The 16,230-nt window shown below is 37.8% G+C and overlaps 1 protein-coding gene across 1 annotated transcript in view; it reads left to right on the plus strand.

The window, feature by feature from the left end:
* The window catches only part of LOC126355394 (dynein beta chain, ciliary), a 677,699-nt gene that overhangs the window by 594,282 nt on the left and 67,187 nt on the right, over positions 1-16,230 (plus strand). Inside the window, exon 72 of the mRNA XM_050005692.1 lies at positions 2,852-2,989. Coding sequence (XP_049861649.1) covers positions 2,852-2,989 — 138 coding nt within the window. The remainder of the gene's footprint in view (positions 1-2,851; positions 2,990-16,230) is intronic.

Genomic DNA, 16,230 nt, shown 5'->3' on the forward strand with positions numbered 1-16,230 from the left:
ATCTGTAGAGAAAATAGAGAGACTGAATAATAGGATAAGTTAAATCAGTTGTATATAAAGTAATAGCTACAACAATTAATAGAAAAGTGCATAACAAAGTAATCAGTAACTCTGAGTAATGTATTGATTTAATTTCTCTCCTCAGAACTAAAATGAAACCAGCAGCTATAACTAACACCATCATATAGGTTATGATTGTGGAAAGGGAGAATGTGGAGTAATTTTGGGCCTCAATTAATAGTAGAAAATAATAGAATATTTGATAGCCTCTCAAAACTGGAATGATATATTAGATTATGGATATCAAATAGGTAGGGCAGTGTCATGGTCATCTTGAGATTCATTCTTTATAAAGTTCTGGCAATTTTGCTGAGATCTTCTTGAATATGGTGTGAGTGTTCAGCTAACTGGAGGCACCAGAAGATCCTGACAAAGTGATGAAAACATCTCTTCCGGGTTACAGGACTGGAGTAGGTGGTGGTGGGAGAGTGCATGGGACAGGTTTTACACCGGGGGTGGTTACAAGGGTAGGAGCCAGAGGGTGGGGAAGGTGGTTCGGGGATTTTATAGGGATGAACCAAGAGGTTACGAAGGTTAGGTGGATGGTGGAAAGACACTATTGGTGGAGTGGGGAGGATTTCATGAAGGATGGATCTCATTTCAGGGCAGGATTTGAGGAAGTCTTATCTCAGCTGGAGAGCCACATTCAGAGTCTGATCCAGTCCCGGAAAGTATCCTGTCACAAGTGGGGCACTTTTGGGGTTCTTCTGTGAGAGGTTCTGGGTTTGAGGGGATGAGGAAGTGGCTCTGGTAATTTGCTTCTGTACCAGGTCTGGAGGGTAGTTGCGGGATGCAAAAGCTGTTTTCAGGTTGTTGGTGTAATGGTTCAGGGATTCAGGACTGGAGCATATTCGTTTGCCTCGAAGACCTAGGCTGTAGGGAAGGGACTGTTTGATATGGAATGGGTGGCAGCTGTCATAATGGAGGTACTGTTGCTTGTTGGTGTGTTTGATGTGGATGGATGTGTGAAATTGGCCATTGGACAGATGGAGGTCAATGTCAAGGAAAGTGGCATGGGATTTGGAGAAGGACCAGATGAATCTGATGGAACCAAAGGAGTGGAGGTTGGAGAGGAAATTCTGGAGTTCTTCTTCACTGTGAGTCCAGGTCATGAAGATGTCATCAATAAATCTGTACCAAACTTTGGGTTGGCAGGCCTGGATAACCAAGAAGGCTTCCTCTAAGCGACCCATAAATAGGTTGGCGTACGAGGGGGCCATCCTGGTACCCATGGCTGTTCCCTTTAATTGTTGGTATGTCTGGCCTTCGAAGGTGAAGAAGTTGCGAGTCAGGATGGAGCTGGCTAAGGTAATGAGGAAAGAGGTTTTAGGTAGAGTGGCAGGTGATCGGTGTGAAAGGAAGTGCTCCGTCGCAGCGAGGCCCTGGACGTGCAGAATAATTGTGTATAAGGAAGTGGCATCAGTGGTTACAAGGATGGTTTCAAGGAGTAACAGATTGGGTAAGGATTCCAGGCGTTCGAGAAAGTGGTTGGTGTATTTGATGAAGGATGGGAGATGGCATGTAATGGGTTGAAAGTGTTGATCTACGTAGGTCGAGATACATTCTGTGGGGGCTTGGTAACCAGCTACAATGGGGCAGCCAGGATAATCGGGTTTGTGAATTTTAAGAAGTACGTAGAAGGTAGGGGTGCGGGACGTCAGTGGGGTCAGGAGGTTGATGGAGTCAAGTGAAAGGTTTTGCAGGGGGCCTAAGGTTCTTAGGATTCCTTGAAGCTCCACCTGACATCGGGAATGGGATTACCTTGGCAAACAAAGATGATGTAACTTACCAAATGAAAGTGTTGGTTTGTTGATAGACTCATCAACAAACACAAACACTCACACAAAATCCAATCTTTCGCAACCAACTGTTGCTTCATCAGAAAAGAGGGAAGGAGAGGGAAAGACGAAGGATGTGGGTTTTAAGGGAGAGGGTAAGGAGTCATTCCAATCCCCAGAGTGGAAAGACTTACCTTAGGGGAAAAAAAGGACAGGTATACACTTGCACACACAAACATATCCATCCGCACATATACAGACACAAGCAGTCATATGTAAAGGCAAAGAGTTTGGGCAGAGATGTCAGTCAAAGCGGAAGTACAGAGGCAAAGATGTTGCCGAATGACAGGTGAGGTATGAGCGTAGGCAACCTGAAATTAGCGGAGGTTGAGGCCTGGTGGGTAACGGGAAGAGAGGATATATCGAAGGGCAAGTTTCCATGGATGAAAATAATCAACAGAACGGACAAGAAAAGTACAGAAATTTTTAAAACTTAGTGATGCAGTAGAATGCTGAAAATTAAATGGGTAGTTTGAGTAACTTCACTAATTAGTACTAAATCAAACTGGGAAGAAAACACTGTACGGCACAACTTATTCTGCACATGGCTTTCACTGCCACTACAGCCACTGTTAAAGATTTTCCATCAACCATTTTAAACATGAAAAAGTTATGATTACTTGCTGTTGTATTTTTGCCCTCCATGATATAAAATTTTGCTTTTGCTATGCAATTCTTTATGTACTATTGTGTGGCTTGTGAAGTACAGATGCAGGCATATTTTCTTATTGTGATAACCTGTAGGACTTCTGCATTTGTGACAGTATAGCAATACATTCAGAGATAATGGGTGGAACCCACCATATACCATTTGTTTTTGGGTATGACTAAGTGCAGACCCTATACTGTCTAGGATAAATCATTTGTGTTTCCTGTAAATACAGCAAATTTAATCATTACTAAACATGTCTAGTGTACTGTTATATTTTGAATGCAATTTTAACTCTGTGCAGAATATCCACTTAGTGAAAAAGTGGTTGCCAGCACTGGAGAAGAAATTGGAGTTTTATGCTGTAGGGTCACACCCGAGTTATCGTCTGTTTATGAGTGCGGAACCTGCAGCATCTGCAGCTGCTCACATCATTCCACAGGTAATATTCTAAAAACTGAATCCTGCAGAAGAGCTTTTGATTATTCTGTAGACAAAGAGATTAATGTGGTTTTATTAGTGGTGCTTGCAACATGTTTTATGCGTCTATTTTTATTACCCACAATATTAGGCACTCCAAAACACGTTTCTGTAGTTCACATATTTTATTATTTTGTAGTCTCTGTAAATTCAAAATACTACCTGAGTATACAAAGTTTATATGCAGAATTACAATTCAGCTCCTGTAGTAGCAACATTATATATCTACTGTCATTATTCATTAAGACAGATGTCATATGAGGATTAACTCTAATTGCAGTTTACCCAATATTATTTATGAGTATTTTGCAATATATTTAAAAGTTTTTTGAGAGCAGGAAATACACATTTTTTATGTTAACATATGTCTTGGTCCTCAAGGTGATTGTTGTATATGATCACTCCATTACCTGCAGAAAACTCCTGTGTTAATTTTTGTAACTTCACAAGATTCATGTGAAACAGGATTTACCAAATGAAACATGTGGAAAAACTTTCCTTGTTTTTACAATGTAGTAAAACATAGAATGCTACTTACTGTAAAGAAGACACATCAAACTGCAGCCAGACAAGGTTAAAAGACATTCACATATAGCTTTTAGTCACAGTCTTCGTTAGTAACGTAGCAATCTCTCTTTTCCTTCATTGTTGATATTCCTACCTGGAGTTTTCATTGTTTGATTTCCATGTGTTTATTCACTTTTAAATCTCTCAATATCACTCCTCATCATAGAATTATGACTGTTCACATGTTAGTATGCTTCGACATCCTGGCCATTCAGCAACATCTTACTCACTCCCTTGCCAAGCTCAAATCAGTCACACCTCTCGTGCCAAAAGTGCTTGGTACCAATATGGATATAATACAATTACAGTGATTTATTTGGGTTAATATAAAATAATATCTGTTACTTTTAAGGTGTGGCACAACTTGACCAGAAGAAGGGATCGGTTGGTAGAACATGTTCTGAGGCATCAAGGGATCACAAATTTAGCGTTGGAGGGCAGTGTGGAGGGTAAAAATCGTAGAGGGAGACCAAGAGATGAATACATTAAGCAGATTCAGAAGGGTGTAGGTTGCAGTAGGTACTGGGAGATGAAGAAGCTTGCACAGGATAGAGTAGCATGGAGAGCTGCATCAAACCAGTCTCAGGACTGAAGACCACAACACCAACAACAACTTTTAAGATTTTTTTATAAAATGAAATATGTAAAATAAAATAATTATTCCCTATTGTAATGGAAAAGGCAAATAGATAACAAAATTTGAAAAAAAACACTAATAGTTATTTTAGATGCAACAGGATGATATCCATAATTGATTATCTGTGCATTCCCTATTTTAAAAGTAAATATAGATACTGATTTGTCAGGATTTTCATGTACGATAATGCCAAATAGAGCTTATTGATGCCTCATCACAATACAAAATTAAGAGCCCAATAACCATTGGGGGATAGGGGGATAGCTTCCTGTTTGTTAAATATGTTGCACACTTGAAGAGAGAATCTCTCACAGTAAAGAGAATCAGCTTTTAAACTGAATAATTTTTGTACATTGTGATGGATATAAATAATCATGCTTGGCATATAGATTGAATGAACTTCCAATGAACCATACTTCAAAGCAGAAGTACAGAAATATGCTCACTATTAATGTAGAAATATGAATTTCTGCTTGACATTATGCAGTCTGCAGTCGTCAAGCAACACACCTTCCACACATGTGAGGGCCGTGAAGTCTTCCAACATTGTGGGGAGAAGTCACTAACTGTCTTTATTGTTCAGCTATATTTGAAAGACAGACAAATGCATAGCTATTTGCTGTCATTTTTCTCTGTGTGGGATCTTCAAGTTAAACATTTGTTTGTAAAAAAGTTTGTATAGAATTCAGTTGTGTGATGTATAAAGTCAGACACCCTAAAGAGAATTGGGCAGCCTGGTTATACTAGTGAAAAATTGCAAGTCAATAGTATTAATCAGAATGTTGTAGGGATCAACAAATTACATTGACTGGGTATTTATCAAAAGAGAGTAATGTTGGATCTGAGTCAGAATAGCAATGACATCATAGTGGTTTTTCCAGATGTGGTAGTTTTGTGTCTTTTCAATTGGAGTCTCTGAATGCCTCCAGTTAAAAGGGGAACAAGGGAATTTCAAACACCCAACCTTCATGGTCTCTTGGTACCTTCGCTTATTCAAAACCTCTTTATAGCATGAAGCATCTCTTTCATTTCAGATGCTTTTTGATATGCTAAAGATTGTGAGAATGTATTTTGGCTTAGACAAGTAGCCACAGTGGACTCACAAAATAATTATCAGTGTGTTTTTGCAACTGTATTAACTGTTTTGTTCTTTCTCCCAATTCGAACTATGTAAAATCATTTAAAAAACATTAAATATTCAGCACTTCAAATATTTTACAAGCAGAGTATGTCTTAGTACACCTGATGTACACAGACTTTGATTCCACATTACTTCATTCAAATTATCCAAAAGATAATACGTACTTCATCAGTTATCTCCTACCTCAACAAAACATTTCATTCTTGAGATTAAGTGCTGTGCCAGCTTTGGTACAGAGATGATAGAGGAACAGAGTGGGGAGTAAAGATGAGTTAAAGGAAGGGAAATTAAATTAATAGTGCAATTAAGAACTTGCAAGGCAAAGGAGCTGGGAAAACCAGAGAGACATAGTGATCAGGAGGGCAGTGGGTATTGGTGTTGGGGGTGGGGATTCCCCATGACGTTGTACAAATTTATCGACAACACGTTTGTGATGTGGAGCTATGGTGAAAAAGAACACCTCAATTTCTTTCAACAGATTCAACTCAGATTCACCTGATTCTTTTCCAAAGTCAAAGCTACCTTCCTTGATGTTGGGTTCAACCTCCTGAAGTCCACATTCAAACAGCCATCCATTTAAAACAAAGAATATTCAACAAAACCTCTACTTTGACAGCTACCACATCTTCCACATCAAATGATTCCATCTCTACAGCCTAGCAGGCATTTAGGGCAAACATATCCCTCAATATAACCCTCAGTGCCTTCATCAGCAGCCTCTCCCAGCTTCACATCTCCCACAGTTGCTCTCACCGCCAAAAAACACAGAATCCCCTTTGTCATCCAGTACTTGAATGCCTCAATACAGTAGTTGAGCAAAGCTATTACTTTATTCAAGTCATGCCCTGAAACAATCTAATCGCATTCTGATATCCTCCGTCACAGTATTTTCAGACCAAATGACATTCCCAGACCATTGTCATTATCCCACAGTTCTTCCCCCTGCAGTTGTTCCCACAGTGAAACATGTTCCATGCCTCAGGTGCTTACTTTAGGGACTTCAGAATACAGTCACAACATTTAAGTCAGCAAAAGGAAAATTATATAAAAGCTCTACATCAGAATATCCAATACATTAGTAACAAGAAACTAGAGGTAGAAGTATTCCTAAGTGAAATATAACCACACACATTACAGGAAAAATAATTCTAACTTACTACAAGTGAATATGAAGAGAAGAGTGGTTGCACATGGAGACTTCATTTTGAAAGGATCAAAAGCAAGACAAGATTTTGAAGAATTATTAATGCAGTATGACATTGGGGCAACTATGTCTGCACCTACAAGAATGACTTCTCAAAGTCAAATAGTTATTGACAACATCATTACCTGTATTAGTAGAAGTCACAAAAAGTTCAGACAGAAATATCTGATCATTGTTAACAGCTGATCCACTTCTGCAGAAGCAATGTCATAACATCAGAATCAAAATGAACAACCAACAAACAAATCAGTATTGCTAGTAATCAAAATGTTAATATCTTTATAACAATATTAAGTAGGGAACTAGGACTGAAACCCACAGGATCTGAGAGAGATGGCCCAGGCTGTAAATTCCACAATACTACAAAAGTGTGCTGCACAGTAAAAAAGTGGGAGGGAAAAGCAAGAGCAATTAACTCTAGCATAACAAATTTAAAAAAATAAAATTAATCTTGAAACCAGTCGCAAAAGATGAACTGAGAAAAACTATACAGGAACTAAAAGCCAAGAAATCAGTTGGTGATAATGAAATATTGCATCACATGATATGGCGTTTGTTAATCACATCTTTGCTGGATATATCTTTCAGCTTTTTCAGAGATGGAATTTTCCCAAGAAAACTGAAGATAAGTGTGTTGTGCCGGTATACAAGAAAGGGAATAAAGAGGACCTGGCAACTGTAGCCCAGTTTATCCCATATCAGTTGTACAAGCCATTGTACTGATTTGATCTACAGGACATATAAATAATAAATAAATAAATAAAATTAACCTTCAGGGTTCTCAAAAATTCTGGAAATGCTTAATAGAGAAGTTGTTTATCTGGACAAACACAACATTCTTGTACCAACACAGAATAATTTTATGTATGATAAATCCACAGAATCAGCCATTAACATTCTGACAAAATATGTTATACGTACATTAGGTGAACAAAGAGTTGTATCTACAATGTTTCTGGAAGCTCTTGACACCATTTTCCATGAAATGGACACATGAAAACTGGATACAGTCATATCCATACAAGAGGAAAATAAAGTATCAATAAGGAATGCATATGAGTCAGAAACCAAAACCTTCAAATCCAGTGTATTGGAGGGTTCAGTAATAGGGCCATTGCTGTTTAATCAGTTCATAAATTATACAGATGTTGAACAGAATTAGGAGAAAATATTATATGCAGATGACACGACAATACTGAATTCTGACCAAAATTTGGAACAGCTTGAAAGAGGAGCATAGATTTCTGCAAACATCACAGCCTAATTACTTATGGAAAAATAAACTGGCTTGAGACCTGAAGAAGACTATGTATGCAGTATTCACAAACAAAGAAAAGCCTGAGTCTATGGATTTAGAAGGGGATAAAACAAGACTAAAGTAAGTTGAGCCCACTAAATTCTTAGATGTTACAGTGGATAATGAGCTGAAATGGAAACAAAATGCTAATCATGTCTGTAAGAAACTCAGCTCCACCATATTCATAATGAAGTAGCCATTGCAATATGTAGACAGATGGCTTTTGTACACACTGTACTATGGGTTATTTAAATCATACCTGCAGTATGGAGTGACAACACTCTTAGGAAAAAAAGAGTGTTCACATTGCCCCAAAAATAACAATAATAATAATAATTCTTAACTTAGACATAACAAAAGATAGTTTGGAGTGGATTACTATTGCTAGTGTACACATCCACAACCCACAGAGTAAGAGGAAGAATGGCATGTGAAGCATATTACACCAACTGACGATGCTTGAAAATGAACCACAGTTCTTGGTTATCAGGTCTCTAAGAAATCTGATCAGAATGCTCCATTGTAGTAGAGATTACACTAACTTTGCAAAGAAACAAAAAGAATATCTAGCACAAAAGGATTTTTAAATTATCAAAAAGTATGTAATGAATTAAATTTGTGTGTATAGTTCTCTATAAACATCAGCGTTAAAGTGTGTAATCAGAATTGTTGCACCTAAGTAAATAAGTGCTACTGAATTTTTTCTGGTTTTGATATGTCCTATACATGTACAGCTGCTGTACACAATGTAATTGCACATGATCAAATAATGTTCATTTCAGTTCAAAAGCTTCACCACAGGTCATCCTACAGTATTAAAGACAGACCAACATGTGAAATGGCATGTTGTTTAACAACTGACATGTATTCATTGCAAATATATTTTATATAATAGTATGTAAATTGAAGGTGGAGAGGGGAAGAAAGGAAAGGAAAGGGAGTGGGTCACTACTGTCAGCTGCATAGGGACATTATGCGGAGTCAGCAGTAATGAGGGAAATTGTGTGCTCGACCATGATACGAGCCCGAGATCTTCTGCTTACTAGGCAGCTGCATTGACTATTGCACCATCTGGGACACAGCATTATCGCAACTGCGCAGATGACCTTAGCACACCCATAGCCAATTCACAATCCCATTGAGTGCCACCTGTCCACAGTTGATGTCCATTTCCTCCAAGTTCGCTACTCTAACGTTCCCACAGGAGGTCAGATGTATTTTTGCATCCACATTGAGGAAGGTGGATCTACTGTCCAGCTAAGCATATCAATCAATTATATGAATGCATGGTGTTTTCTTTCAGACGTGTCCAACAAAATAACAGACACCACGCAGAATCATGTGACTGCGGATAGGTGGTGCTCAATAGGAGTGTGAATCAGCCATGAGGTGTGCCCACTGTGTCCCAGATGGTGCAGTGGTTAATGCAGTTGCCTAGTAAGCAGGAAACCCAGGTTGAAATCCCAGTCTGGTACACATTTTCTCTCGGCGTCACTGATTCTGCATAATGGCACAACGCAGCTGACAGTAGTGACCCCCTCCCTTTACTTTCCTTTCTTCTCCTCTACATCTTCAATACACATATAATGTATCATAGCTACAGACTCTGTATGATATCTGTTCTTTTGGACATGTCCGAGAGAGCAGAAACCATGCTTTCATATAATTATATAAGAATGGCAACTGCTAAATTGGCTGAGTGGATAAATGGGCATTGAACTGTCTGTCTTGGAGACACTCAGTATCCAATGGCAGAACATGCTTGATAGCATAATTCAAGGGACCTGATTGATTCAAGGGACCTGATTGACTGTATTTCACTCAGGATATTTGGATCCTTTTACATGAAACTAGTTTCTCTGAACTCTGAATACTACTTACTTTGAACTCTGGACATTGGAACCTGCTCTCTGACATATCCTCACATCCTGACACCATTCTGGACATAAAGCTCCATTAACGTATATTCCACTGATTCTCCATACCTTTTTTCATTATTTTTCATATATACATTTACTCAATTATTTTCATGATTAAATTGAATTTACTTTTTCATGTTCCTTCTTCCAGTTTCTGTCTCATTACTTTTTCACATATTCTTTTCCTTGTAATTCTTAACTGCATTATTCATTTTTTTCCCTCTTAATCCATCTTTAAATCTAAGCTTAATCTTCTTTCATCTCCAAACTTAGGCTGAAACTTTGCTTTCAAACATACTATCTTTGCCCTTATACACCTCTCTCTGATGCCTACACATTCATCTTCGTCTGCCCTTGTCCTCGAAACAGATAGGTCTGTGTCATCATAGCCTTGAGTGGTCTGCAGTTCCTTCCTAACCTTCCCCAGTGCATCGAAGGAAATAATAATTGGGAAAGCTTGGGTAGTCTCTTGAACAGTTACATGTGTCAGAACTTCTGATCAGTAATTATCTTCATGAGACGCAATTCCAATACTGCTGTTAAACATATTTAAAAGCACAAAGAACATTTATTTTTTTTAACCATCCATTGTCTTTCATAAGCTGAATGTCAATGTATCCTCATTGCTTGCTATGATAAGTACTGAAGATAAATGGAGGGAGCAATCAGAAACTCTGCTTTACTTGGTGAGTAACTACATCTACTGACAAGCCATACTGTGATCAGATGACTGCCTGTCTGTTTCTTCTGGCTGGCATCTGATTTTCTTGTCATCCATTGTCTTTCATAAGCTGAATGTCAATGTATCCTCATTGCTTGCTATGATAAGTACTGAAGATAACTGGAGGGAGCAATCAGAAACTCTGCTTTACTACATCTACTGACAAGCCATACTGTGATCAGATGACTGCCTGTCTGTTTCTTCTGGCTGGCATCTGATTTTCTTGTCATAGCCTACTTCAGTACAGAGTGCACTAGTTGGAAAATCTAACTTACTGGCTAGTTAGCAGGATCTGTTGAGTAGCCCTCATTCAGAAGATTTTGGCCAATAATATCACACAATGAATATCAGTGCAAATTCTCAGCTTGTAAAAGACAATTTGAGACTCTGTGACAACTCCATTTTAAGTTAGAAGTGTCACACTGATGAAGTTACAGTAGCTATAAACGAATTCAGAAATACTCAACTGCGATAGATGTAATACCTTGCATGTTGATAAAAAAAATGTTGCTTAAACATTGTTCAACCACAAATTCACCCCTGTGACTGCAGTCTTCAGTCTGGAACTGTCCCACACATACTAAAAACTGTTAAGTCATAACAAATGATAGGAGTGAAATTAATGATTGCTGTACCCTTTCAGTAATAGCCAGCCTATCCAAAATAATTGTAAAATTATGTATAACAGATTAATTTTTGTTTTAGGTAAGAATATTTCATTAAATAGCTCAAATCATGAACTTAGAAGCCAAAAATTGACCATAGTGCTTAAATGTTTAAATTATCTCTTAAAAGTAACGGCTGAGAAAATTATGGTATAAGAGGAATCACTAAGGTGTGATTCACTTATTTACTGGGAAATGGCAGACAGCATTGTATGAGATTCACGCATAAGGAATCTAAACTAATGATGGAACATCTGTCTGGAGAAGGTTCAGTCACCTAGAGCGTCCACTAGGTTTCTGTATTGGGACATCTAATCTTCTTATAAACATAAATGATCTGGATCTGAATGTAGAGGCACATAAAATAATACTGTTTGCAGAAGGCATACCAGTAATAAACAAGAATAAAAGCCAGGATGAAGTACAGTATTCAATAAATACTGCTACAAATCAATATAGTTGCTCACCCTGTAATAACAAACTAATAATCAGCAGTAAGAAAACTTTTTCTGTAAGCTTTTCCCATTCAGCAAAGAGACTTGAATTCTCCAGTATGGGGTTCCAAAATAACATCAAATGGAATAAACATACTTAATCCATGAACTCATAATTTAGTAAAACATGCTATGCATTAAGAATGCTACAGAAATGTACAAATGAGACTACTGTAAAGAGTGACTGAAACATCTTTGAGCAGAGTTACTTTTCTAATTTTTTACCTCACTTTCACAAGAAATGGTTATGGGCACAGTAACTACAATGCAGTATCCATTTCATATTTTGCCTAGTGCAAGGCAGTATCCATTACATATTTCACCGTTCCTCAGATTGATGCCGAATGGATATGTCTATCAGTATGATAGAGCGCGATGTGTTTTCACTTTGTGATTATTTTTTCTATAGGGAAGAGGGGGGGGGGGGGGGGCAGCTGCTTCTCGCCTCTTTCATTCCCCCATTCCCTACAGGGTACACCTACAGTGGTGCTTATTTTTGATTGTTGTGTAAGAGTTGATGGCTGGCACAGTGGTGACCAGTCTTGATGTTGTTATAGTGTTGTTTGCTTCTGCTGTTGTGTTTGCAGTGTGTGTGCATATGTGTGTGTGTGTGTTTTATATGTCAACAACCAAGATCATTCAAATTCTTGAGTACAAATAATATTGTTGAACTTTGAGTCAGTACATATATTTTATAGCAGTTTTCACTAACTATAATACCTCTCTTAGTCAAGAAACTGAAATCATACCAAACTCCAGCCAGCTTTGTGAGTCATATACTACAAGTACTCTCTAAGTAATGTTACAAAACCTTACAGTTATCAGGTACCCCCTAAGAGAAAGTGCAGAGGTTTTCTATAGGTCTCTGTTTTGTGAAGCCTCATTTTTCCAATTCCTCTTAAACTTCATCATGGGCTTACATGACACCATAAACCTGTACCTACATCTTCTAAAGTGATTAATGTACTTACACAAAATGTGAAATAACTAGCAAGCACTTGAATAAAATCAGCCAATCTGTGGCTAAATTACTCACATACATAGGGATAAATTGACCAAACATTTCAGATTAGCAGTCAAATTTATCAGGCACTGGCTACCAGACAGGCAGTAGTAAAATATTTCTGTGAGTTCATTAAGAACACGCTACAGTGGAATTTGTACAATAAACATGCCACTGAAAAATATGAAAATTCAATATATATTTGTATGCTACATTCAATACTGGGAATCTGGAAAGCTGGCAGAATTGTCAGACTAATGTAATACTGTGCATTAGAATAGCTCCATTTTGATTATGACTGCCTGCACTTCGGTTTCGCTAGTGTTTTAGCATTATGGCACGTTGGCATCCACACCAGTGAATCTCCTATTAATGGAGAGGAATGACCACTTACTTTGTTTATGGTGTAAAATTCTTTCTAAAACAAGCTTCAGCCAGGGAAGTGTAGAAGAAAGAATAGCTGGAAACCAAAACTAGGGAAAGAGATTACACACAAATATACCACTTGTTACCATTATATCACTGATACGACAATTTCTGATATTCAAGGAGCTTCAGAACTACCATTTTATGCCTGAGCTTCAAACAGGCTACTTCAAGAAACGTTTATGCTGTATTAGGTTTACATTGTCCTTAGTATGTGCAGGTGCTGAAAAGGAAGACAGCAACCATATCTTTTTCATTTGCATGAATTGGTGCAGAGCCACAATTCCTTTATTGTGAGACAAGCTAAAACTGAATTATCTCTGCTGGTGCCAATAAGGTTGTTTTTACCATAGAAGAGCTGTGTGTATACAGGCATTCATTCATTTATTCATGTTCTGTTGATCCCATAAAGAAGGAGACCCTTCAGTGATGTGGAATGAGTCAAGGTCTACATTAAAAAAAGACAAAGACAGCTGCAACCTGTATATTTTATTAACAATAAACTAACAGTATACAGTTAAATGCTCTTCACACTTACACCATCAGCTTTGGATTGAGTAAATCAATAAGAAAGCTGCTACTTTGAAGAAAGCTGTGGGCTCCTCAGTTTTACTGTATAGCTGCTGTTTATTATACAATTTAGGGCTCTAGGAAACCTGCCTTTAGTAGTATAGCATGTAATGCACTGATAAAAATGGTAAACTGTTTATTACAATGCATTGTACTTATTATCAGTCCAATAGTGCTGACCGTAAGAGACCTTTGCTGGCCGCAGTAGTCTCGTGGTTCTAGGCGCTGAGTCCGGAACTGCGCGACTGCTACGGTCACAGGTTTGAATCCTGCCTTGGGCATGGATGTGTGTGATGCCCTTAGGTTAGTTAGGTTTAAGTAGTTCTAAGTTCTAGGGGACTAATGATCGCAGATGTTAAGTCCCATAGTGCTCAGAGCCATTTGAACCTTTTTTTTTTTTTTTTTTTTTTTTTTTTTTTTTTTTTTTTTTTTTTTTTTTTTTTTTAAGAGACCTTCCCAGATGTCAACTAAAAAGTAAATAAATCCTCAAAACAGTAAAATGACACATGAATCAAGTACTTACTTAAGTTACTGCAAAATGATCATTTGTGCAGAACAAGTAATAAGAATATCATGGAGAATTAATTGTAATGTAGCAGTCTGTAAATACATCTTTAAGGAGAGCTAAATTTGTACACTTACATGTTAGTACATTTACCTTCCATTTATTCACAGCTATTAATAAACATGTACTATGCACAGTAGTTTACCCTGCTGATATTACTGTGTTAAATTTAATCTGAGTACGGGTAAACTCATTTACTTTATAAAAGGGTAACATTTAATTATTAACCCTTTTGAACCTCTTTTTCTTCTTTCAGCCCTTTGCATATTCTTCAGACTTATTTACATTGGGTGAGAAAATGCATTTGGTCTACTGTGCAACAGAGCATTGACCTTATATTATCTATTGGTAGTACATGTGAAAACATGTCCGGCTGCTTATGACAGCACAGCAGATCATAAATAGTAACAAAAAACTGTATACTAGATGTTGTCTATCATTGGATGATGGAAAAATCATTTAATTCTGAATGAGATTCAATACAGGATTAGTAATCATTGATGTAGATTCCTGCTTCTTTTTGGTAATGTGTAACTTGACTCCTTCTGTAGACCTTAAGGAATAGTCTCTTTCAGTGAAAATGAGGAATAAATGCATGCTTCCTCCAAGGACAATATATGAGGGGCATTCAATAAGTGATGCAACACAGTTTTTTCTTGGCCAGTTTCAGTTGAAAAAATGGAGAATTTGTTGTGGTACTTTGTGGAATATTCCTGCTTCAGCCCCTAAAGTTTCATGAAGTCCCAGTAAGTGGTGGCACTATATGTATCCTTCAAAATGGTGTCTGTATTGGAGTTGCATTCCAAGCAGAGAGCTGTCACTGAGTTTCATTTGGCAGAAATACTGATATTCATAGGCATTTGCAGAATGTCTAGGAAGACCTGGCAGTGAACAAATGCATGGTGAGTTATTGGGTGAGGCGCCATCATTGCAAAAAGGTTGCACAAACCTCTGCTGGCGAGCCCCGCAAGACTGAGACTCCTGCAATGTTGGAGTGTGTGCTCACTCTCATTCGAGGTAATTATGAGTCACAGTCAGACCTCTCACTACTCAAAGGGACCTCTCTGTTGGTAGTGATGACACACTCATCTGCCAGTTGGGATACTCAAATGTGTGTGTCTGCTGTGTTCCCCACCACTAAACAGAAGACAAAAAAGAGCAATGAAGGACCATCTGTCCAAAATTGCTTGCACCTTACAATGCTAATCGCAACAATTTTTTGTCATCACAAATGATGAAGAAACGGCTTCAGTGTATTCATTGCCACAAAAATGAAAACAAACCTCTCTTTCCCCATGACAATGCAAGTCCTCATGCAAGTCTGCGCACCTGAGATGAGCTCACAAAACTTGATTGGACTGTTCTTCCTCATCCACCTTACAGCCTGGATCTCACACCTTCCAACTTGTCTGTTTTGCTCAATGAAGGATGCTCTCTGTGGGAGGCAGAAGGTGGATGATGAGGAGGTTATTTGTGCGCCAAGACATTGACTCTGACATCGACCAGTAGAGTAGTACCATGTGAACATACAGGCGCTCTCAGTAAGGGGCATAAAGCCATCACATTGAATGGAGATTATGTTGAAGAACAGAGTTTTGTTGCCAAAGAAGTGGGGAATAATATGTATTGAAATCCTAAATAGATAGCATTTCTGGCTAGGAGATAAAATATTGTGATTTTGTTTTTAATTTTTGTATAAAATTTTTAACTGGTTTCTCACATGTACATGACAAGAAATTGAGAATCTCCATGGATTGAAAAATAAATCATACATTTATCTATGTAACTTGCATTAAACCATTCCATTCATTTTTATTTTATTAGCCAATACTTATATAAAACATGTAATTTCTTGGGCTAAATAGTGTAATATGTATGGAAATTTAGTTTCAAGTGGTGACTCCAGTGTAAGATGATAAGCCTTTTTAAGTGTAAATAGAATTTAGCTTGAGCCCTTGATACACATGCCATTTAAACTTAATCAGAATCAGTTA

The sequence above is a fragment of the Schistocerca gregaria genome, chromosome 3, assembly GCF_023897955.1.
Source record: "Schistocerca gregaria isolate iqSchGreg1 chromosome 3, iqSchGreg1.2, whole genome shotgun sequence".
NCBI lineage: Eukaryota > Metazoa > Arthropoda > Insecta > Orthoptera > Acrididae > Schistocerca > Schistocerca gregaria.